Below are 24,208 nucleotides of genomic sequence, written 5' to 3' on the forward strand. Positions count from 1 at the left end.
GGCGATTTAAATCGATTCATTACTTAATTATAGATTCAAATTTAACTAGTCAAAGTATATTAATCAAATTAATGTGGGGCTTGTGGCCTATGGGATGCTAGGAGCAGGAATATGTTTTTGTATTCTAACTTTTCAGTGTAAATCTAGTCGATATGAGTTAATTTTGTCAGCCAAAGATAAAAGTCTTGAAAATACACTTCGCTCACAACATGCCCGCGGTGCTTTTTGGATGCAACTAGAGTGTTCTAAAAGACCACTCGTGTGATGTTATAAGACCATGTCTAATGATGAGACTCAATCATGAATATTGAAATACAAAATGAGTTGTGTTTATTTTTAATGGTGATACCCAACTTACTTTTCAATTTAGCAACTTATATGAAGTCTAATTTCCTAATAGTGAGACTTTCTAAAGTAAAAAAAATAAAACTGCAACTTAAATAAAGTACAAAACATATTATAATATTGATAAGGGTCTACATTTTTTGTTCAAAGTTGAGTAACTAAACTTAGCAACTTTCTTTTGGAGTTATTAAGGGCATGTTCTCATTAACCGTTGAACTGAACTGAATTGAATTTCAACGTAAGAGAACATACCCTAAGTTTATATACCAATTTATTGTTATCCTTTGCAAAAAATATTCTCTCTCCTAAAAAAACTCACTCAAGTCTCACCATTAAAGAGGGTTTTAAATTATCTAGAAATTTCTTGTACATTTTTTTGAATTAGTGTGTAGAATTCTCTTTAAGAGAAGGTTAGAATTATCTAACTTCAAGATGACTCTAGGCTTAGGGACTTGGGTTCTATAAATAAAAAAATTCAATTCATTTGTATAAATTACACGAATAAATTATAATCATCACAAAGTAATCTTCGTAACATTCATACAAACATTTCTCCTTGCAAATTCTTATGCTTTGCTTGACTAGGCTTGACTTGTCTGTTGATGGAATCGTGAAACAAGTATGCAGTGTCCTGTATCCTTGACTAGTACTTGTATTTAAAAGGTTCTAACTAACTTAGGGTGCTTATAACTTTAGTGGGTAAACGATCTCTAGCACATTTTAACAGGTGTAACTGGTTTACAATGTCACATGTTTTGTTTTCATTAGCAATTTTAATCCGTTTTGATCATAATAAATTAAGGACTATTTTAAAGAGACTCTTAAAATTGAGACTGCCGTGAGTTAATCGATAGTTGTGACCTTCTTATATAGAATGTCCATACTTGATAATACTAATGTCAATTTTTCCTAAATGATATCAAATATCTTTTAAGAGATTTTCTAATCCATATAATTAACTTAAATTTACAAAATTGTTGCTTTTGTCTCAAATATGAACTCTTATTCCCTTATATATTCCAAACAAACGCTTTGCTGATTCCATAATTCTCATTCAAATCATCTATGTTAATACCCTTATTACTGTTACTTTTCAAATGATTTGGATACATCTTCATCTGTATCACATTTATCGTTCCTGGACATCCTACTGCTTTGCCTGAAATTAAAATTAAGATCGCTATGATTTTTGAAAATATTTTCTTTTATCATTTAATGAATTTTCCTTATTTTATATTTATTTAAATAAAAAATACTTTCATATTTTTCAATAAAAAAAAGTACACTTTCATATTACAAATACACAAAAATATTTATAATATAAATTCATATTACCTAATTATATAGGTAAATCCAAGCAATGTTTTAACAATAAGGTTTAATTCATTGATTTGTAACATCTTCATTAACTATGTCAAAAAAAAAAAAAAAACCTATATTACATTGTTAAATATTTTAGTTAAATATTTGTATTTTTAGTCAATTTGTTTATATTACTCCCTCCGTCCCCTTTTGATAGTACCTTATGGACAAATTTTAGTCCCAAAATGTTCACCCCATTTGCTTTTTCCAACAACCATTAATATTAATTTTTTACTAAAATTCCATCCAATTTGCAGCAATACTTATACAAATTTATATTTCCCATTTAAATTTGGTTTTCCCATGTACTTTTATTACTTTTTCTCTCTACTTTTTGCATACCCAATGTTAATTTATTTTTTCAATGTACTTTTACTATTCTCATTTGTGTTTATTAATTCCCGTGAAAAATGCCCGTAAGCGACTATCAAAAGGGGACGGAGGGAGTAGAATAAATACTCCATAACATACTAGCAGGGGCGGATCTAGGGGGGGTTCAAGGGGGTTCATTGAACCCACAGATTTTTCGGAAAAAAATTATAAGTTTTAATTTTTTTTTTAAAAAAAAAAAAAGAAAAAAAGGGTTAAAACTAATTTATGTGAGATAAATAATCAAATGTTAAAGCCTGGCACATTGGTAAGGGAGTGATTGTTAGAGCATTGAATCTCCTCCTTAGGTCTTGGGTTCGATTCCTACTGCCCTCATTTTATGTTTTTATTTTTTTTTTGATATTTTTTTCCGAGTTCTTCTGTTCTTTATGAGTTTGTGAGACCTCTTATTCCTCTACTCCTCTTAATTCTTAAATCTTTATTTAATGGTTAATCTCATTTTATGTTTTTATCTTTCTTTTTTGTAATTTTTTCCGAGTTTTTCCGTTCTTCGTGAGTTTGTGAGACCTCTTATTCCTCTACTCCTCTTAATTCTTAAATCTTTATTTAATGGTTGATTTTATTAAAATTAGTGATAATTAGTTAATTACATACTGATTTTTTTAATTGGTTTTGATATATTGTTGAATACTTGAATTGTTGACAAATTGAATTGTAGAAACTTAGAATTTAAAATTTTTACTTGGTCTTTTAATTGATAATTAGAAGAAGTTTACATTGTTAAATTTGTGTTTATTGGGGGCTTGAGATTTTTTATTTTAATTTTTATGTGTAATATTGATTTTTTGCAATAGAAATATAGATTTATAGAAGTAGTAATGTATTAGCACGCTTTAATTTCAAACTATGAAAACTCGAAAAATGCTTTTGTAGGTGTTTTTTTTTTTTTTTTTTGTAAAATCCATCCATTTGTAATTAAAAAAAAATGAACTTATGTATTGAATATTTAGTTAATATATGATCATCATTTTTTAAAAAATTCCGAACCCACAGTTCGGAATTCCTGGATACGCCACTGCATACTAGTGCAATACTCCTTCAATACCTTTCTTTTTTCACATTCTCTGATCTCTTACACACGTTCGACTATCAATACCTTCAATACCTTTCTTTTTCACATTTGACTAGTGCTTTTGTACGGATACTAGAGGAGCATTGGACCTTTGGAGCTTTAAATCTCCACAACAAGAAAGAAAAGCTTGGAAAATCATGTATTGAACAAACATTGTATATTCTAATCATATAATTGAATAGTATATGTGTATGTGTGCGATCCTATTAAGTAGGTGTTATGACTAAATATGATTCCATAAAATTTTGCTAATCGTAATGAAAGCAAACCTACAGGTTATTGGCTTGATACGATTGTTAATTAGATTAATGTCAAACACTGTATTTGATAAGGTATATAATTTGAATTAACATACTCTAGGCCTCTAGCTAAAACTCGAGTTTGAGATAGATGTTTAACAAGTATTAGCTCATTTAATTACTCCCTCAGGGAAAAACCTAAAAGAACCTAAATTTAACAATTGGAATTATTGCATTCTTAACCCCCTTCACAAATGACATCCTAATGAGTAAAATAAAATAAAGTTTCTACTAAAGGCATGTTCATATTTACTTAATTTCAATTCAGTTCAGCTTCAATCAGTTCAGTTCAGATTAGCTCCAATCAGTTTAATTCAGTTTAGTTCAGTTAGCTCCTAATTTCCTTCTTTCATAAAATATTCATTTCAGCTCAATTCACTTCAGTTCAGCTCCAATCAGTTCACTTCAGCTCCAATCAGTTCAGTTCAGCTGAGTTCAATAAATGTGAACATGCCCTAAAGCTACTATCTCCACTCCGTAGTCGGTTACTACAATTAAACCTATTATAGAAAAAGGATTAAATTAACCTCAATTGAAACAACATAGACTTTGGTCAAATTATGCAATAAAAAAAGGATTAAAAGTAGAAAAGATGGGAATTACGAGGATGAAATACCTGACAAAAATGCACAACAGAATCACCAATTAACATGAAATTGGCAGTTAGGTTTTGCCGAACAGAACAGTTAGCTGATTTTCCCTCCAAATCAGTTGTTACGGTTATAAAAAAACATGCAATACTACTCCATATGATGGAAGAGTGCTTTTTACAGTCAGAGTTCCAGGTAACACGCACTGTTTGTCGTTTTAATTTTCGAGTATTTTGTAGTCTATATTATTATTATGTAATTGTATCTGAGTACTACAGACTACACTCACTACTACACTATGTATGTGTGCTTAATCACCACTTCACCAGATTTTGTGGTGGCCTTCATTCTTTACTTGATTATCATCTTAAATTTTATTTTAGATGAAGTATACTATTATTTTAAGACGGTGATAGTATGTATAAGTAGTTTAGTACGATTTTACGGAGTAGTTGAATTTGTCCTTTAATATGATACTAGTTTAAGTCTCTTGCTATGCCAAAATGCCAAACCAATTGATCTTGAGTGTGAACTATAGTAATTGGTTAGGTTTGGCATTTTGGCAATAATATGTGAAAAGAAATTGAAACTGATAACGTAGTTGTATCACATCAACGCATGTACAAATTGATGTCCATGGACATGGTATAATTTCACTCATTTGCACATTCAAATCAAGACCTATCCTAATGAGTAAATAAATATAGATCGAGTAGCTAATTTATTATAATCCTTACTTCAAATTCACTTATTGGCATATCATAGATTCCTCTCTTAACTTTCCTTTTACAAAATCAGTAATCCTCCCTATATTTCAAACCCAAAAAAAAAAAAAAAAAAAAAAAAAAAAAACTTGATCAAACATTTGTATTTCTTAATATGAAAGTGTAAGAAAAAAAGTAGTAAAACACAATTTTACTACGAGTAAAATTATTGCATAAACTTATTCCATACATAAAAATTTACAGTATTTTGTAAACAAATAATGATGTTTTTAAAAGTTGGAGTACATGCATGAATGGGTCTAAATGAGAGTAGCCAAGTGGCCTTGGCTAGGACCATCATACATTTCTGGTTATGAGCTCATGACATGATAAAGAGTGCAGATGTTCATTCAACCGTATTTAGTATTCTTATGTACATAAGAGTGTAGTATGTCATTACACATTTACACACATCACTCTCCATGTGCTTCCTCTCTGTATAAATATTCCAAATGCCTTAGCTTTCTCATGATTCTTTGCTTTTTCTCAAATAATTCTCCTAATTGCATAAAACGATTTTCACATCTAATACGTAATACAAATTAATATAATTAGAGTCATAGAGGTATTGAAAATTGTCCCAATTTAAGATATTCTGGCCTAAAAATTGATACTAAATGATTTGAATCGAATTTGAAGAGTGAATGTTGAAAACGCACTCTATCCTCATAAATATCAAATAAAAAGAATATCACATGTGATAAAGAGTTTTGAAGTTTATTTGTATAACTATTTCCTTAATAGAAAATATGAGCATCCTATATTAATACTCCATTATTAGAGAAGAAAGAGTTAGGCTATGTTTGATATTAGCAGCCAAGTATAGTTGTTTGTTAAGACTTAAGTTGAATTGGCTGGTTTGATGGACTGAATTAATTTTATCAACCATTTGTACAAAAGTATTTCGTCCTTTTGTAAATTCAATTGATAGTTTGTAATTGTTTTGTTACTTGAATATGTAAAATGATAATTAAGTGCTTGAATAGTTACTTCATCCATCTCTTTATTAATGTCCACTTTCTCTCTATTATGTGAATATAAATGATTGCAAGTGGACATTAATAAAGAGACGGAGGGAGTTATTATATTGCGTTAATATGGGGGGGGGGGGTTTATACAAGTGTATTGTTTTAATAACTTAGGACAAAGTTGTCATACATTTAGATTAAATTCCACTTAAAAATAGCTAACCTGAAAAGCTCTTTTCATCAAGCTAAGTATTTCAGAAATTAGAGGTTTTAAATGTAGAACCTCTTTCAACCTAAGGCAAATTTGCCAAAAAAAACCTTTTAAATGCACCATTTTGCGAAAAAAAACCTTTTAAAAGCTTTATCGTTAAAAAAACCCAAACTTAAAAATTTTTTGTTTAAAGAAACCTAGTATCACTAATTAACTCAATTAACCTCTAATCTCTTCTAATTACTCTCTAACACTCGCTTAACTATTAAATAATTAAATTAATTTATAAATTTTAAAAAATAACAACCACCACCACTCTAACCACCAACCCAGCCACCTTCCTTTTTCCCCCCTTCCCCTGGCAGCCACTCCTACAACCGGTGACCCAACTCCACTGCCGCCGACCCCCTTCCATTTCCCGCTTACCACCTCAGCCACGAAAACTCCCTCCAAACGGCCTAACCCCCACCTACAACCGACCCCCTCTAAAACCCTAACCCGACTACCACCTCTTTAACCACCAGCCACCCTCTTCCCTTTCCCCTTCCCTGGCACCAGCTCCCACCACCGGCAACCCAATTCCCCCCTCCCTAAACCCCGACAACTCACCTACTCACCTCCTCCTCCGTTCCGCCATCGCCAAAATTCTGCTTTCCTCATCTTCCTCCGCCATTACCGCCGTTTGATTGAGAGGGTAAGAGTAGGAATTGGGAGAAGAAAGGTGATTGGAGAAAAAAAGGGAGAATTAACGAGGGGGAAAAGAAAGAGAGGAATAGCAGAGTTGTGATGTTTTTGAAGATGATGCCATTGATGGATCGGAGCTTCGAGATCGATCAATGGCGGAACCCAGGAGGTGGTGGGTAGGTGATTCGTCAGGGGTTTAGGGAGGGGGAGGGTTGCGGTGGAGTTGGGTCGCTGGTGGTGGGAGCTGGTGCCAGGGGAGGGGGTTGGTTGGGCTGGCTAGGTTGGTGGTTAGAGTGGTGGTGATATATATATTTTTTTTTTAATTCATAAATGAATTTAATTATTAAATTGTTAAGGGAGAATTAGGGAATAATTTGGAGAGATTAGAGGTTAATTACATGGATTGGTGGTAGTAGGTTTCTTTGAACAAATTTTTTTTAATTTCGGATTTTTTTTTACAATAATGCTTTTAAAAGGTTTTTTTTCCTAAAATAGTGCATTTAAAAGGTTTTTTTTTACAAATTTGCCTTCAACCTAAATACAAAGTGTGTAATTTTATTTTGGAATAAAGAGTTGTAAAAAGTTATTCCAAGCTTGGCATACAATATTGAGCTATATTAGAATAAGATACTCTGTATGCTTATATTTTTAACTGTAATTTTGCAGGCGCCGAATTTATAAAATGGGTGCAGATTCATAGGTTGGGCGTTGAGGCCGTTACTTGAATTGGCCATGCGGTCCATGCTCCTTCCACTTTTTCATTTTTAGGGCAACGCTAAATATCAACTAGTCTTCCTTCTCAGTTCTCAGACTTCTCACTCTATTTTCTTCTTTATTTTACTCTTTTCTAGGTTTTATTTATTTATTTATTTATTTATTTATTTATTTATTTATTTATTTATTTATATTATTATTATTATTATTATTATTATTATTATTATCTTCAATCTTCTTGTGCAAGTCGTGTACTTCCAACTTTTTTGCACTATGTTCAAGAAAAGATCATATAACTGTTGCATATGGAGATACAAAGTACTCTCTTCGTTTTTAAATACATGCTCCACTCAATTTCCTTATTTGGAAAGCTTTTACAATATTTGATTAATTTCTCTCACCTAGTGGACCCAACATAAATAATATTTTAGTAATTTCATATTCTCTCCTCCAATTATCTCCACCACTTTTACTTTATTTATACAATTTTTTATTCTTCCACCCACCCCACTACCTACAAATTTTATTACTTTCTCCAATATCTCCTAAAACTCCGCACATGAAGAAATAGAACAAATATATATTTAAAAACGGAGAGAGTACTCGACATTATTTTGCATAAATTTTGCACTTTGCTCGTATTCCTTATAATATTATTAAGGGAGGAATTGATATATAAAGCGCTAAGGGTTGTATGACTACATACAAAAAGTTAAAAGTGAAAATAATTAATGAAGTAGAATATTAATTTATCAGTCTATCACACACAACTAGAGCTGTAAAAAACTGACCCGATCCGAGAACTCGACCTGAACCGGCAATGATCTGAACTCAACCTATACCCGGACAATAGGGTGAAACTAGTGACCTGCTGACCTGATGTTAACTGACAACCGATTTGATCCAATACTTTTTGACCTGAACCCGAACCTGCTCCCGACCTGAGAGTAACCGTCGACCGATTTAATCTCACCCAACAACAATCTGAACCCGAACTAGTACCCGACTCAATTAGAACCGTACCTGTACCCGTGTCATGGAAGGTTTAATAAAATTTATATGCCTTTTGTTCAACTTATATACTGGTACAAATCTGTAAACCCACAATCCGATTCAGCTTGTATACCTTTTGTTCTCTATTACTCATATGATTTAATAAAATCTTGATAATGTTGATCAAATTATAGAAGACGTAATTATATAGGTTCAACTTGAGCACATCGATATTTACTGGAATTGAACTTGAACCAAAACCCAACTCAACACTAACTCGAACCCGAATGTACCATCTATTAACCCACTCAAACCTTACTCACAGTCACACAACCCAAACCTGAAATTGAATCCGATCTAAATTTAACTCGAATTGAACCCGACATATATCCGAAAAGAAGAACAAGTGACCCGACCCAAACTTGAACCTAATCTGAGGCTAGATTGACCCGACATAATTAGGGATGTCAGTGGGGCAGGTCAAATAGGAGACCAACCCCAATGGGGCGGGGATGGGTCTCATTTTGGCAGGTGGTGGGGCGGGGATGGGGATAAAAAACATACCCGCCATGGGTGATGGGGCGGGGGTGGATTTTAAGTTGTACCCGCCCCATCCCCGCCCCGCCCCACTTCATACCCTCCCCATCCCCACCTCATACCCACATCTATATATCTTTTAAAGCAAAATTACATACTTTTATACTATTTATAAAATGATTACGTGAAATACAATATTAATAATAATACTTTATACGACACTTATATTATAACACAAAAATGTATGTCGAATGTTTTATTTTATAATTCGTATTAATTATGTAGGATTGTGTATTTGAGATACGGAGATTAGGTGGATCTTGGGTGGGGATTAGGCAGGTCTTTGGTGGGGATTAGATGGGGATCATGGATATCCAAGTGGGGGGTGGGGCGGGAATGGTTTTGGAGTTGTACCCGGTGGGGCGGGAATGGGGATGAAAATTGAACCCGCTGCGGGGATGGGAATGGGGATGAAAATATTAGGTGGGGATGGGAAGGCCAACATCCGCCCCGTCCCGCCCCATTGACATCCCTAGACATAACCTTATCCTAATTTAACCCAAGATATGATTTGACCCAACCCAAACCTGACTTGAATACCCGAATCGACAACTCCACAAGTATAATACACGAAATCAGAGCGATTTAGGAGGTGTCGGGAGCTGGTGTTGGAATTTCACGGAACACAACGAGATGAATCTCGGCATCATATTATATTGTGTGGAGCCATATATGACCATTATCCGGCAATGTAAAGGCCCCGTGAGAGCTTATAGCCAATACTAGAGGCATGTATGAAAACGGGTAAAATGACCATTTAAAGGCAAATTGGATAGTTCCACCAACCCAATCAAATTCCTGGAGGGTATTAGGGACCATGGTATTAGGGCCCGGTGGCGAAAGTGTTGAGACCCTAGAGCTGTTAAAAACTGACCCGACCCAAGGACCCGACATTAACCGACAATGATCTAAATGCAGCCTGTACTCGAACAATGGGGTGGATTATAGCCTTCGATTTTGCCACTTTTATGACAACATATAATGATTATATATGGTTTAAAACGACATTATATGACATCAAGATGTTATCCATTAGGGTTTCAAGGCTATTTGCCACCGGGCCCCGAAATCTCAAAAAGCGTGGATTAGCCTTCAATTTTGTAATTTTTTGACCTTTTTTTCGCCAGAGAATAAAAATTTCCAAGATTTTTACCATGCTCCCTAATACCCTCTAAGAGTCCAATTGGGTCGGTGGAATCATCCAATGTGCCCTTAACGGTAATTTTACCTGATCATAACTTGTAGTGATTTCGTAAACTCAAGCCTACCACGGACGTTTATGACAACACATAATGATCATATATGGTTTCAAACGACAATTTATGACCCCGAGATATATCCCCTAGAATCTCAACACTTTTCGCCATCAGGCCCGAAAACCTCAAAATTTCCTCAAAAAGCGTGGATAGCCTTCAATTTTGTAATTTTTTTACCTTTTTTCGCTCGGAAAGAAAAATTGCCGAGATGTTTACCATGGTCCCTAATACCCTCCGTAAGTCCAATTTGATCGGTGAAATCGCTCAATATGCCCTTAAACGGTCATTTTACCCGTTCACTACTTGTAGTGATTTTATAAACCCAAGCCTACCACGGACGTTTATGACAACATATAATGATGATATATGGTTTCAAACGACATTATATGACCCCAAGATGTATCCCTTAAGGTTTTTCGCTACCAGGCCCTGAAACCTTAAAATTTCCTTAAAAAGCGTGGATTATAACCTTCAATTTTGTAATTTTTTGACCTTTTTCGCCTGGAAAGAAAAATTGCCGAGATGTTTACCATGGTCCTTAATATTCTCCGGAAGTCCAATTGGGTCGGTGAAACCGCCCAATATGCCCTGAAACGGTCATTTTACCCGTTCACTACTTGTAGTGATTTCGTAAACCCAAGCCTACCACGGACGTTTATGACAACATATAATGATGATATATGGTTTCAAACGACATTATATGACCCCGAGATGTATCTCTTAGGGTCTCAAGGTTTTTCGCCACCGGGCCCCGAAACCTCAAAATTTCCTCAAAAAGCGTGGATTAAGCCTTCAATTTTGTAATTTTTTGACCTTTTTTCGCCCAGAAACAAAAATTTCCTAGATGTTTACCATGGTCCCTAATACCCTCCAGTAGTCCAATTGCGTCGGTGGAACCGCCCAACATGCCCTTAAACGGTCATTTTACCCGTTCACAACTTGTATTGATTTCGTTAACTCAAGCCTACCACGGACGTTTATGGCAACATATAATGATCATATATGGTTTCAAACGGCATTATATGACCCCGAGATGTATCTGTTAAGGTCTCAAGGCTTTTCGTCACCAAGCCCCGAAACCTCAAAATTTCCTCAAAAACGTGCCTTCAATTTTGTAACTTTTTAACCTTTTTTCGCCCGGAAATAAAAATTGTCAAGATGTTTACCATAGTCCCTAATACCCCCCGGGAGTCCAATTGGGTCGGTGGAACCACCCAATATGCTCTTAAACAGTCATTTTACCCGTGACAACTTGCAGTGAATTCGTAAATAAACTCAAGCCTACCACGGACGTAAACTCAAAACCCGACTCAACCTGATCTTTATTTAACCTGAGACATGATTTGACCCGACCCAAACCCGACTTAAATACCTGAATTGACAGCTCTACACACAACTGATTGACACGTGATCTTAAATGTTAATACAAAGTACGACTACCAATTTAAGAAAGATATATTAAATGTTTTTTTTTTATTTATAACAAGTGTCATACATTTTATATATGCAGTATTAATGTTGTGTAAAATAACACAATATGAGAAATGTGCACTCAACATTACAGTCCAATAGTCCAAGATATGTGCAATCAAACTAATACAATACATGGTTTCAAAAAAAAAAAAAAAAAAAAAAAAAAAAAAAAAAAAAAAAAAACTAATACAATACATATTCTTGCCATTTCTATTTCTGGTACATATATATACTGAATTGTGTGAAGTATTTATGATTACCTTAAAATTTAAACTAGTTTAAGAGTAGAAAAATGAATGTTATATACTTATATAGCCTTGCTATTACATTAGTCCAGTAGTGCCACATGCAGTGCCAGTTACAAAAATGGGCAACTGACACAACAATAAGGTGTATAAATTAAAGTAAGCTATAGGTTTATTACTTCAAATTAAAAATCTATAAATGGATTAGGCGGTTTTCGGTTTTGGCAGTTGACAACTTTGCATGTTGTGTCATAAAGGAATAAATACCAACATTAAACAAACACAAATATATTCTGACAAAAGAAATTATCCCAGTCATTTTAGAAGATGCTACTTCTAAATTAAAGCAGAGGTGCTAATACCATCTTTAAAGATTTGCTAGTCTAAAGTTAAAAGTGGCAGAAAATCTTGCGTGGACCTGGTCCACAATAATGTTATTGTGGACCCGAGGTTTATACACACGCAACTGACATTATATTGAACATAGTGACCCTTAATTTTGACATAGTAACCTTATTTTTAACATAGTAACCTTTATTAAAACTAGTATAACGTTTAATATTATTGTGAACTTAAAGTACAACGTTATGACCCTAATTTTAACATAGTGACCTTTATTATTCAAATTAACCAGTATATAAAATATTTCATTAAAAAAATTAACCTTTTATAGCATATATATTATCAAAATGACTTTTATTTCAACATAGAGACCTTTTTTCTATTATAGTGACCGTTTTTTTTTTAATAAAACAACCATAGTTTCCCTAATGTTAGTGGTCCACAATAAATTAGTGTGAACCAGGTCTATTTAAGAATTTGTATAAAAGTGGAACAACTAATAAAATGCGCACAAAAATATTTGTCTATATATAGTTTAATTGTCCGAGTATTGTTTTGAATTGATAGTATAGGAATTAAAATAGACACAACATAACTACATAAGTATGTAAAATCATGTCATATCTTCATTTAAAGGAGGATTTGACTTATGTGAGTATGTGACGACTAATTCCGAACATAAGAATTAATTAATAACAAGGAGCAAAAAGCAGTGAGGCCTGACGAAGAGGATCACGTAAAGGTCACTAAAAATGAAGTAATTAAAAGAAGAATTGAGTTAAATTGATAACAGTCATCAAAGTTGCTTTACAGATAGAAGCGGAAAATTAAAGCGAGCATCATATTGTCTCACTTTTGCTACCGCATTTGAGCTCATCTTCCATATACCGATATACGTAAGGTAACTAACTAACTAGGAATATCTTCTTACACTTTTAAAAGCTAGGACAATTATACAAAAGTACCTCAATTTCTATTAATATATTTCAGATATTAAGGGTCTGTTCTCATTGACTGAGCTGAGCTGAGCTGAGCTGAACTGAACTGAACTAAATATTTTATAAAAGAAGGAAATTAGGAGCTGAACTGAACTGAACTGAACGTAATAGAACAGGCCCTAAGTACCTCAATTTCTCTTAATTTATTTAATTTTTTTTTAAATATTTTGTTAAGAGTAAAGCCTTGTTTTTATTTTTTATACCTTAATTTAAAATTTTATAGTAAAGATTAAGTTCAATTTAAAGTAAAAATAAGTTAACGTCAACAAAAATTATAGGAGTATTAAGTATATATAAGATAATTTTGGTATAATTCTCCATTAATAGACAAATATAATGATAAATCAGTATTAAAAAAAATTTACAAGAAAACTAATTTGATTTTAACTAAAGTTATCTACAAAATAAATTGAAGTTCACCAAATATAAGTGAAGAGAATGAACGTGATAAGTAGGAACCACATTTTAGTAGTTGGTCTCACCTATTGTTCAATGATCTACATTGCATATTGTTCGTTGATATTAAGTTGACATGCACTGAACTTCTAAAATTTATCCTATTAAAAATCATACATACCTTAAAAATTCAATAAACGTTGAATTTGATATCCAATGAATTGAACTAGAGTATAATAAATTAATAACAGATGGAGGAATATATTGCTTGCTAGCTTTAGTTCTGTTTCGCTGAATTTTGCATTGAAAAGATACATGGATGGTATATATTCTTAGATTAAAGATAAATAAAATGGAGGAATTTATACCAAAATTATCTTATATATTGTGATAAAATGCTATCCAATTGACCGGTTAATCTATGTAATTTACCAAAATAAAAAGAGAAATTACCAAGTCTAGTGTGTCAAAGTGTACCTTTTCTTTAGCTTAATATCTCATATTGGGGCATATTTTAACTTATTAGAGCTTAACAACTTATTATATAATTGTAATTGAACTTTGATAGCATGCAATAATTGGCCTTTAAACTCAACTTAAATACATATTTTAACTTATTAGAGCTTAACCCTTGTTATGTTGTCATCCAAAAACCCCTAACGCCCATACGCACAGGTGACAATCCACAGTGTAGGGGACCTAAATGTTAGGCCATTGCACCTACGATCACATAATTGTCATATTCGACTGTACAACTTTTTCTGCAAACACAACCCGATGCTATCTCTACGAACCAACATCAAATGCTCTAAACAACAAATTCACTATACAAAGCACTACAACCAAAACACAATGAAATCACGAAACCGTAGTACTTGTGAGCTACTTTGGAATTGATCGAACAAGAACCTAAATATCAAGAAACAAAATCGGAATTGAGTTTGTAGTAGGGTTACTACATTTTATTTGATAAGTGGGGCAATAACAAAATGAACATAAAATGTCCAAAAAACACTTTGCAACTGAATGTGCAACAGTTGTTGTTACAATAAGGAAGTCACGTTTCAAAGTTTCATGCACAAATAATAATAATCAGAACCAAAAGGCCAAAGTGTCAACCTATGCATGTACTCATGTTCAGTGATCATTCAGGTGTAAACACCTTCTCTAATTTTTTGCCACCTTACACTCAATTATAATGGTCAAACCTCAATCAATTGTAGATCTCTGAGTTTTCTGTCTGTAGAAAATTTAACCTAAATTAAAAATATGGTATGGAGAAATGAATGACATGATTCGATTGAAATACTACCTCCGTGAATTATTATGTGTAACAAAGGAACGAATTTTTTAGGTCTCACAAATAATACCCTTTGTTGCACATAATAATTAACGGAGGTAGTATTATAGCCTAATTAGCCTATTTTAGCTCAGACTTTTGGAGGATTGGGAAGAGGGTATGGAGGATAGGTTTAGGATACACTTGTATTTGTACAAGTAATCGAATATCTTTGCCCATGAGCGATTTCTATTGATCATTATATGCGAAGTATAAATGACAGTAATTTAAAGGCTACGTATATGTTCTACATCATTCTTTCAACAATCGAGTTATACGCCCCAAACATATGAACTATGACTTTCTTATAATATGGTCACAATTCACAACTAACTAACTCACAAGCCTCAAGGTAGGCACAAATTCATAATAAGTCGCCTCAACGGCTCAACCAATACACTAATACGTACTTAACCAAGTGCTAGTAAATTCAAGTAATGACTTTATTACTGATGGTGAAATTTGTAATTTTTTTTTTACATATAAACAAGGCGCGTTTATTTGTTACCACGAGTTAAGATAATTTATCATTTTTTATTGTTTAAACTAGGGGTGAGCAAACCGGGTACCCGGCCAAAATTTTAGGACCCGGACTTGGAATTGGTTGGAACCGGGTCCTAAAATTCAGAACCGGAATTGGAATTGGTTTAACCGGGTCCTAAAATTTAGGAATTGGAATTGGTACCACCGGGTACCGGTTCCGGTTCCGGGTACCCACTTATGTATGTAATTTTTAAAATATAATACAAAATTATCATTCTTATTTTAGCTAGTATCATTATTAGTGTTTAATACTTATATTTATATATGCATTAAGCTATTTGTATTCATGTTAGGTATTAATAATACTTTTTATTTTACAAATTAGATACATTTAACATATTTTTATTATCTAAAATTTATTTAGTTTAGGATATATTGGGTAACCGGGTACCCAACCGGTTCCGGTTCCAAAAAGTTGAGAATTGGAATTGGTTATAACCGGGTCCTTAATTTATTACCCGGGATTGGAACCACCGGGTCCAATCTCGGTTCCGTACCCGCCGGTTCCTAACCAGTTCCGGTTCCAATTCCGGGTACCCGGAATTTTTGCTCACCCCTAGTTTAAACTCTTTTGTTAAGCTAACGTAAATAAATAATAATAAAAAAATAAGGGTGGGACAATAAGGTTAGATAAACGATACAACAATATAACAAATAACCCTATATATATATAACCATATAGGGTTCCCTCAAAAAAAAAAAAAAAAAAAAAATATAACCATATAGGGTAATTAAGTTAATGTCTATTCAAGTTGAAGTACGAGTAATTTATTTGCCTATGTATGTTGAAGAATAGACCTTTCAAGTATTGCCACATATAAGTGTCTCACATTAGTTAAAGAAGAGAGAGTCAAACACTTTATAAAGTTAAGGGGTCAAACCTCCTATTACCATATGGTTTATTTTTGGCATAGAACCTCTTTTGGACTTGTAAAGTGAGCTCTTTCTCTTGATTTATGGGTGCCATCCAGACCTGTATTTAACAAGTTATAAGCTAATTTTCCAGTGTTCATGTTGGACCAATGTCGCATGAAGCTTCATTTTGCAATATTATTATTGCATCAATAAATTTGTGTGTAGGTTGAACCGTCGAAGTCGTATTCGTATTAGGAATAGTAACCATGAGATATGTCAGATCACCTTTAGAAATGTTCGTGACATGGAATTTATATGTTATTAATTACAGTAGTGTAGTTTTTCCTCGCTCCATTTCAAACTATATATAGTACTTGTATTTGTTTTAAAGTTGTGTACTCCCCATTTATTTACCCGTTTTGAGGTATTATTAATTTATTATTACCTCGCAACACATGCACATTTTTACCCATTATTCATTAATTTTCCATAATTATTTCTTACACCTCCAAGCCGGCCACCTTTTTATTCCACCAACTCATCCGTGAATAATAGTTTAAACCCATTCACCTCTTTTCACTTATAACTAGTGTTTAGCCCGGGCGATGCCCCGGGTCGATACGTTAAAAATTAATATATTATAGTTTTCATATATTATATTTTATATAGATAAAACTTTACTTTTAATATTTTGTATGTACATAATAGTGTTAAATATTTTTATTTTAGATTTAGTCTAAAAAAATTTTGACATGTAAAAGTACAAATAAAAAGACTCTCATGGTCTACATTAAATATACTTCATATTTAAGAAGAATAAGTTAACCATATTATTAGATAGCAAAGTTGGTATGACTTCTTATTTATTTTTCAATGGACTCAAGTTCGATTCTTGACAAAAACACTTTTTTCAAATGACACGTGGCATTCACATTTCTAATTGGGTGATGTGGCATGCTCTTGGTGGAAGAGAGAGGTGACACGTGGCGTGTATCCTTGATCAGGAACGCCTTTTAATATATAGTATAGATATCTTATTTACTTGATATTTTTCTTAGGAAAAATTAGAAATAATAATCCCAACTTTGTCTAATTTATGTAGAATAATCCCAACTTTCTATTATACTGGAATAATCCGAACTTAAGGGGGTCTTGTTTTTCTTCAATCCCAAATACCGGTTACCGGTTGAATGGGTTAATATTTTTTTTTTGATTAAAATGACACGTGTCAAAATTTGATTGGTTAAAAAAATATATATTAAAAAAAACAAAATTAAAAAAAAAAACCAAAAAAACCCACCATCAACCAGACAACCACCCACCCTGCTCACCGGAGCCCCAAACCCCACCACTGCCCTCTCCCTCTTTCACCGGAAATTCCACCGAAACCTAGCCCCGACCTTCCCTCACCCCGGAAAACACCATCTCCACCCCCTATCTGACTCCCCTCATCCCGAAACCCCTAACCCCAGCCCCACCCTTTGTTGGCTTCCCTTCTTCCCTCGCCAACCACCACAGCCTCGCCAAACACCACAGTTACGAACCCCAGCCGCAGCCACTGACCTCGAAACTACCAAAATTGGTCACGAAACTCACTTTAAACCCTTCCCCTAATCCCGAAAATACCTAACCCACCTTCGATTTTGCGATTTGGGTTTTGGTGGCTGCGATTTTGGGTTTTAGGTGGCTGCGTTTAGGGGTTTTGGTGGCTTCAACCTTGGGGTTTCGGTGAGGAAGGTGTTTCGGGGAGGGGGAAAAACGGCGACGTAATGGGTGGGGGATAACGGCGTTTCGGCGTGGGGATAGGAGGTGGTCTAGCTGTGGTGGTGGAGGTAAGAGTGCATGGTGGGGGAAGGGGAAGGGGGACGGTGGGTGGGGGGGAGGTTGGTTGGGTTTTCAATTTTTTTGTTTTTTTTTATTAAAAAAAAAATGACCAATCAGGGCTTGACACGTGTCAAGTGACCTGATATAGTAGGTCATTGACTTTTGTTGACCGGTTAGGGATTGAAGAAAAAGAAGACCCCCCAAAGTTCGGATTATTCCAGTATAATCAAAAGTTGGGATTATTCTACATAAATTAGACAAAGTTGGGATTATTATTTCTAATTTTTCCTTTTTCTTATGGACTTACTTTATCCTCATTTTTCTTACATCGATCTACTCATCTTTAAATAAAAGCTTATATAATGTATTGTTTCAAAAAAAAGCTTATATAATGTATAAATAAATAGAGTGAAAAAACCTTTAGGAAGTTTGCATGTTTTAAATTGTTCAACTATAACATATTTACATTGACATTTAAATCAATATTATTACTATTATTATTAAAATTCCCAATTTCCAAGCAAAGTTGCACGTACAGTTAATATATAATATATTTTTAATAATAGATGAATTAGAATATAAAAAGGAAATCAGTTAGAATTCAAATCAAAAAAACAAAGGGGTAGTCAAGAAAAACGTACACTGGAATAAGATTTTTGTTTTGAAGTATTATTGTTTCTTATATTTATTATTATTTCTAATCGAAAGAGCACATTGAATTGTTTAATCTTGAGTTACATGACTTACATCACCTAAAATTGTATCCCTAATAAATGATCAAATACCAATAATACTCCTCCCATCCCTTATTGATAGTCCCTTTTGGCTAAATTTTAGTCCCAAAATGTTCACCCATTTGTTTTTTCCAACAACCATTAATGTTAATTTTTTTACCAAAATTTTCTCGAATTTGCAACAATATTTGTGTAAATTTAACTTTACCATTGAAATTTTAATTTGTTTTTCCAATACTTTTAATACTTTCTCTCTCTACTTTTTTACATATCTAATGTAAACTTATCTTTTTAATGAACTAACTACGGGCCTGTTCTCTTACGTTGAAATTCAGTTCAGTTCAGTTCAGTTCAGCTCCTAATTTCCTTCTCTTATAAAATATTCATTTTAGTTCAGTTCAGTTCAGTTCAGTTCAGTCAATGAGAACAGGCCCTACTTCTTATTTACGTTTGTTAATTCCCGTGAAATTTGTCCATTAGACACTATCAATAAGGAACGGAGGGAGTAGGCAATAGAAAATAAATAAATACGTCACATTGATAAAAAAGAAAAACCTTATCATTTATGAAAGTATGTACATACGTTGGTATGGAGTCGCTAATTTGAGGCTATAACGAAAAGGACAGACAACAATTGAGGGTTGAATTACAGAAGCTAGTTGTGGCAACTAGTCCTTGTTTGGAGGGCCATACTTCAATTCATAACATAACATAACATAATACGCATGTAGTTGTGGCTGCATTCAACTTTGTCTTCTCTTCTAAAACCAACGGCTCATAAACTTGGTACCATATCACTTCTTCAATTTTTTGAAATACGAGTTGAGTATATACGTATGTAGTTGAAATGATAAGGTTATTTCTGTGGATTCATTATCATTCTTATGGCTCAAACTTTACACAAAAGGGTGTATAATTAATGCCTTGATTTTCAAGGTTCATCTAATAACTACAATTTGGGATTTGCAATTACGGAGTAAAGTGAAATATACTCCAATGAAACTATATTAGAGGTAAAACATCATAATTCCCTAATCATGTTAATAATAAATGTTAGAAATTGGACTCTAATAAAAGAACGGAGGGAGTATCAAATTAATTTTTTTTTTTTTACTTCATTTTAGGTTGGGGATCGGATGAGTTGGTTTATGGATCAAATACAAGCTGTATTTGGTTCATTCAAATACGGTGTAATTCATGTAAGAAAACATTATTTATTTGGAGTGTGGGTTGACTATTCCAATTGGGTTAATATTTGGTCTGTTGAAAATGAGTATCAAGCAAGAATAATTTTTTTTTTTAACTACATTTGATTTTGGTCAAATTTGTCAGGGTTGGGTCAATTTTGATTCGAGCCAGTTTTACTCATCTTATTTCAGTACAATTATTTATATTTGACTTGGTGAATATCGATTCAAATTAGTTTCAAGTAAAGCAATTTAAAGGTATGGGTTCGAGTCGAGTCAAATTTGTCAAGTATAACTTCAATTCTATAAACATATATACGTGTGTAATGTAATAACTCGATATAAAACGCTATTAGGCCAATATGACATGCGCACAAAATATATAAGTGGGTAGGTCATGGGTTGTGTGGACAACATTTTCAAATTTGACACGACTTTGTTCTAGACACAACTCACTAAAGCACAAGACACACTGGTCCGTGCCCAGCTCTATCTAATTGCAATTAGGAAATAATTGCAACGATCACAGAGAATATTCATTAAATCAAAACATATTAATTAACTTAACTTTGATTATAATCAACTTCTCAATTGGGGAATAAGTGAACCACACTTCTAATCATTTAGTAACATCCAATAACTAGCAACTTTTAATTAATTCTCACCACATCGGACCTCTAGTGTGGCTTTTGTGGGCTAATTAAGTTCCAACTTTGCGCCTCTTTAGTCCAAAAAACCAAACCCCACACTTCACTTTTTCCCTCTATTTAATCCCCCTTACCCCGCTCCCAATTTCCTCAACTCACTTCCCAAACTTCTTTACTTCCTTCACCACTTTTGCGCCTTTCTAGCTCGCTCTTTACTCCTTTAGTGCACAAAATTCTTACACTAAAGGAACCAAACATGTCTCACGTTGTCTACCTTGTCCTCACCATTTCCTCTCTTCTCTTTTACTCTTCCTTTGCTCATCCCCATCCTGGCCAAGGTTGGACCGAAGCTCACGCCACCTTCTACGGTGGTGGCGATGCCTCTGGCACCATGGGTATGTCTTCTTAATGGTTGAGGCTCAGCAATATGTTTTATACTCTATCAGTATTCAATATCTATCCGCTCACTTACTATAATATATCATCCCACCTCCTCTAGCTAGCTGATATACTAGCTTAATTTAGTTAGTAAATGAGCGGATAGATACTTTATTAAGAGGAGGTGGAATGATATTCTAATTAAAACACCTCATGACGGTCCAATAATTCATAAGAAAGTACATGAAATTGATTATTGCACACATTATTCTAAAACTTGTGTAACAAAAATGTTACTTCTAGTTACTAATGTACATGCATGATGATTAATTGTTGAATATTTGATACAAATTTTCAGGAGGGGCATGTGGGTATGGAAACTTGTACAGCCAAGGCTATGGTACGAACACGGCGGCATTGAGCACGGCGCTGTTCAACGGAGGGTTGAGCTGCGGAGCCTGCTACGAGATGCGGTGCGTGAACGACGCAAGGTGGTGTCTTCCGGGGTCAATTATTGTGACGGCCACCAATTTCTGCCCACCAAACAATGCGTTGCCAAACAACGCAGGAGGTTGGTGCAACCCTCCTTTGAGGCACTTTGACCTTGCTCAACCTGTTTTCCAACAAATGGCTCATTACAAGGCTGGAATTGTCCCTGTTTCCTTTAGAAGGTTAGTTACACGGGTCAGGGTTGCATATAAGAAGCTAAAAATAAAATTACGGAATATTAAGTTATAATAAACATTAATTGTACTATATTGACATGTGATTTTATTATGCATATATCATTACGCACTAATTAATTTAATTCTAACTGTCGTTAGTTCTTTTCTTTAACTGTTTTGGGGGTTGCTTTTCAGAAGTTGGGGGTGTTAATTAATTAGTGATTTTTTATTTATTTTAAAAAAGTAATGAATAGTCTAGTGCTCATCTTTTAGCTAGTTCCATGTTATGTGTTTATAGTTTATATTTGTGAAAGAGAACAATAATTGTTTGATAAGCTTGGCATGTTTTCATTCATGCATTTATAAAAGCTCACATAAATATATGCACCAAACTTCTATTGGTAAAAATATTAAGGATAATTAAACTTGATTGCGTATAGAACTTGGGCTAATCATGATTAACATTGATTTTTGTCTATTTTGGTAACACAAAAGGCACAAAAAGGCTCTCTAATTGTCGCTACTTCCTCTGTTTCATAATACTGAAATAGAAAAAGAGCACATATATTAATAAAGTTAAAGAGAGAATGCAAGAAGACCACTTTTGGCATAGTAAAATTAAACCCGCCACTTGCCCAAAAATATTGTCCCTAGTCCTGACGACCTTTTATTACAAGGGCATTTTTAGGTTTTTTTATAGGTGTTATAATTTGCCAAATATAGTACTTTGTCCTACCAATCAAGTATTATGATATTTTCATTTATCTAAGTATAGCAAATAATATGAAACGGATCAAATATTATTTTTACAAGTCATTACTCTAACATGTTAACCTATGATTAACTTAATAATATACCAAACTTTATTCCATACTACATCAAAGTCATAAACCTCTTTATATATCCACCTTGGAAAGGTACCATACCCTAAAATCAAGAACAATTACTCATATCTTTTATGTGACATGTCCAAATTAAATACTATGCCATTAAATTTTGAAGAAAAGCATATAATAATAATAATCCTATGTATGTGAATGCAGGGTACCATGCCGAAAGAAGGGTGGAATAAGATTCACAATCAACGGTCATTCTTACTTCAACTTGGTTTTAATCACCAACGTTGGAGGTGCAGGAGATGTTCATGCAGCCTCAATCAAAGGGTCTAGAACTAATTGGCAAACTATGTCAAGAAACTGGGGGCAAAATTGGCAATCCAACTCTCTCCTCAATGGTCAAAGCCTTTCCTTTAAGGTCACCGCCAGTGACGGCCGGACCGTCACCGCCCTTAACGTGGCTCCTCCTAATTGGTCCTTTGGCCAGACCTACACCGGTGGCCAATTTTGATACATAAATATCACTAGAAAAAAAAAAAAAAAAAAAAAAAAGAAAGTCATAATTTTACTAGGCATAATTAACTAAGTGTAGTTTTTATTTTTTTAATACAAAGTGTGGGTGCACAATAATAAGGGTTAATTTTAGAGTAACCCTTATTATATATCAGTCCTGAATTTAAAATGGAAAATTAAAAAATTGATTTGGGCTTTTTTTTGTAACACCAAGCCCATATCATATTTTTATTTTTCTAAAAAAATTCAATTATGGGTCATGGGTTATTTTATTTCTGTCCTGATATTATAATGGGACAGAATTTTAGGCAGGGGTAGGTTTTTACCACCCGCCAAATTTTAATTGGTAATTTTAGAAGTGAGCCTTTTCTTTTTTAATTTAAAATGTATTTTAGGAATAATTAAGGTTTGGTTTGAAACTAGACTTAAGTGATTATTGTCTGTTAAGTTTGTGTTTAAGCAAAATCAAGTGTAATCACTGCATTAGCAGTTATATTATGTAGTTTGTGAGTGTGTTTTAAGTGTTACTAAATTATACAAGTATGAAGGAATGTTATTATTACTTATATTTGAGTTATGACTGAAAGTTATTTATCTTATTATTCTTATTGTATTGTGTTTGTTGTTATGCCATGATATTAGTACAAGATACTTTCTACCTGTCGATGTGCACGCCTGCATGAAGATCATGTGGCTTGTAAATGATTCGACAGCCAGATATAAAGACACTTAAATGACTGTATTTATTCTTGCTTTCTGAGTCTGATTGTACATACTTCCTCCGTTTCATATTTGTCAGTCCGTTTCATATTTGTGAGTCTTGTGACACTATAGTGAAACTACGAAATTCCTGGTATAGAATTCTGCTTACTTTGCCCCTTAAGTCAATGCTCATGTTCAACCAAAACATCAATTGCAATTTTAAGCTATACAACTACATGAAAACTATTAAATCATATGGAGTACAAGATTATTTTCTATGGTCAAC

At 33.5% G+C, this 24,208-nt stretch overlaps 1 protein-coding gene across 1 annotated transcript; it reads left to right on the forward strand.

Moving 5' to 3' along the window:
* Positions 1-21,037: 21,037 nt before the first annotated feature.
* LOC145599380 (expansin-A10-like) lies at positions 21,038-23,233 on the forward strand. Its single transcript, XM_081655770.1, has 3 exons — positions 21,038-21,223; positions 21,565-21,877; positions 22,915-23,233. Exons 1-3 carry the CDS (start codon positions 21,085-21,087, stop codon positions 23,216-23,218), a joined length of 756 nt encoding a protein of 251 aa, XP_081511896.1. The 5' UTR covers positions 21,038-21,084; the 3' UTR covers positions 23,219-23,233.
* Positions 23,234-24,208: the final 975 nt, after the last annotated feature.

This window comes from Chenopodium album, chromosome 20 (genome assembly GCF_948465745.1).
Source record: "Chenopodium album chromosome 20, dcCheAlbu1.1, whole genome shotgun sequence".
NCBI classification, from domain to species: Eukaryota; Viridiplantae; Streptophyta; class Magnoliopsida; order Caryophyllales; family Amaranthaceae; genus Chenopodium; species Chenopodium album.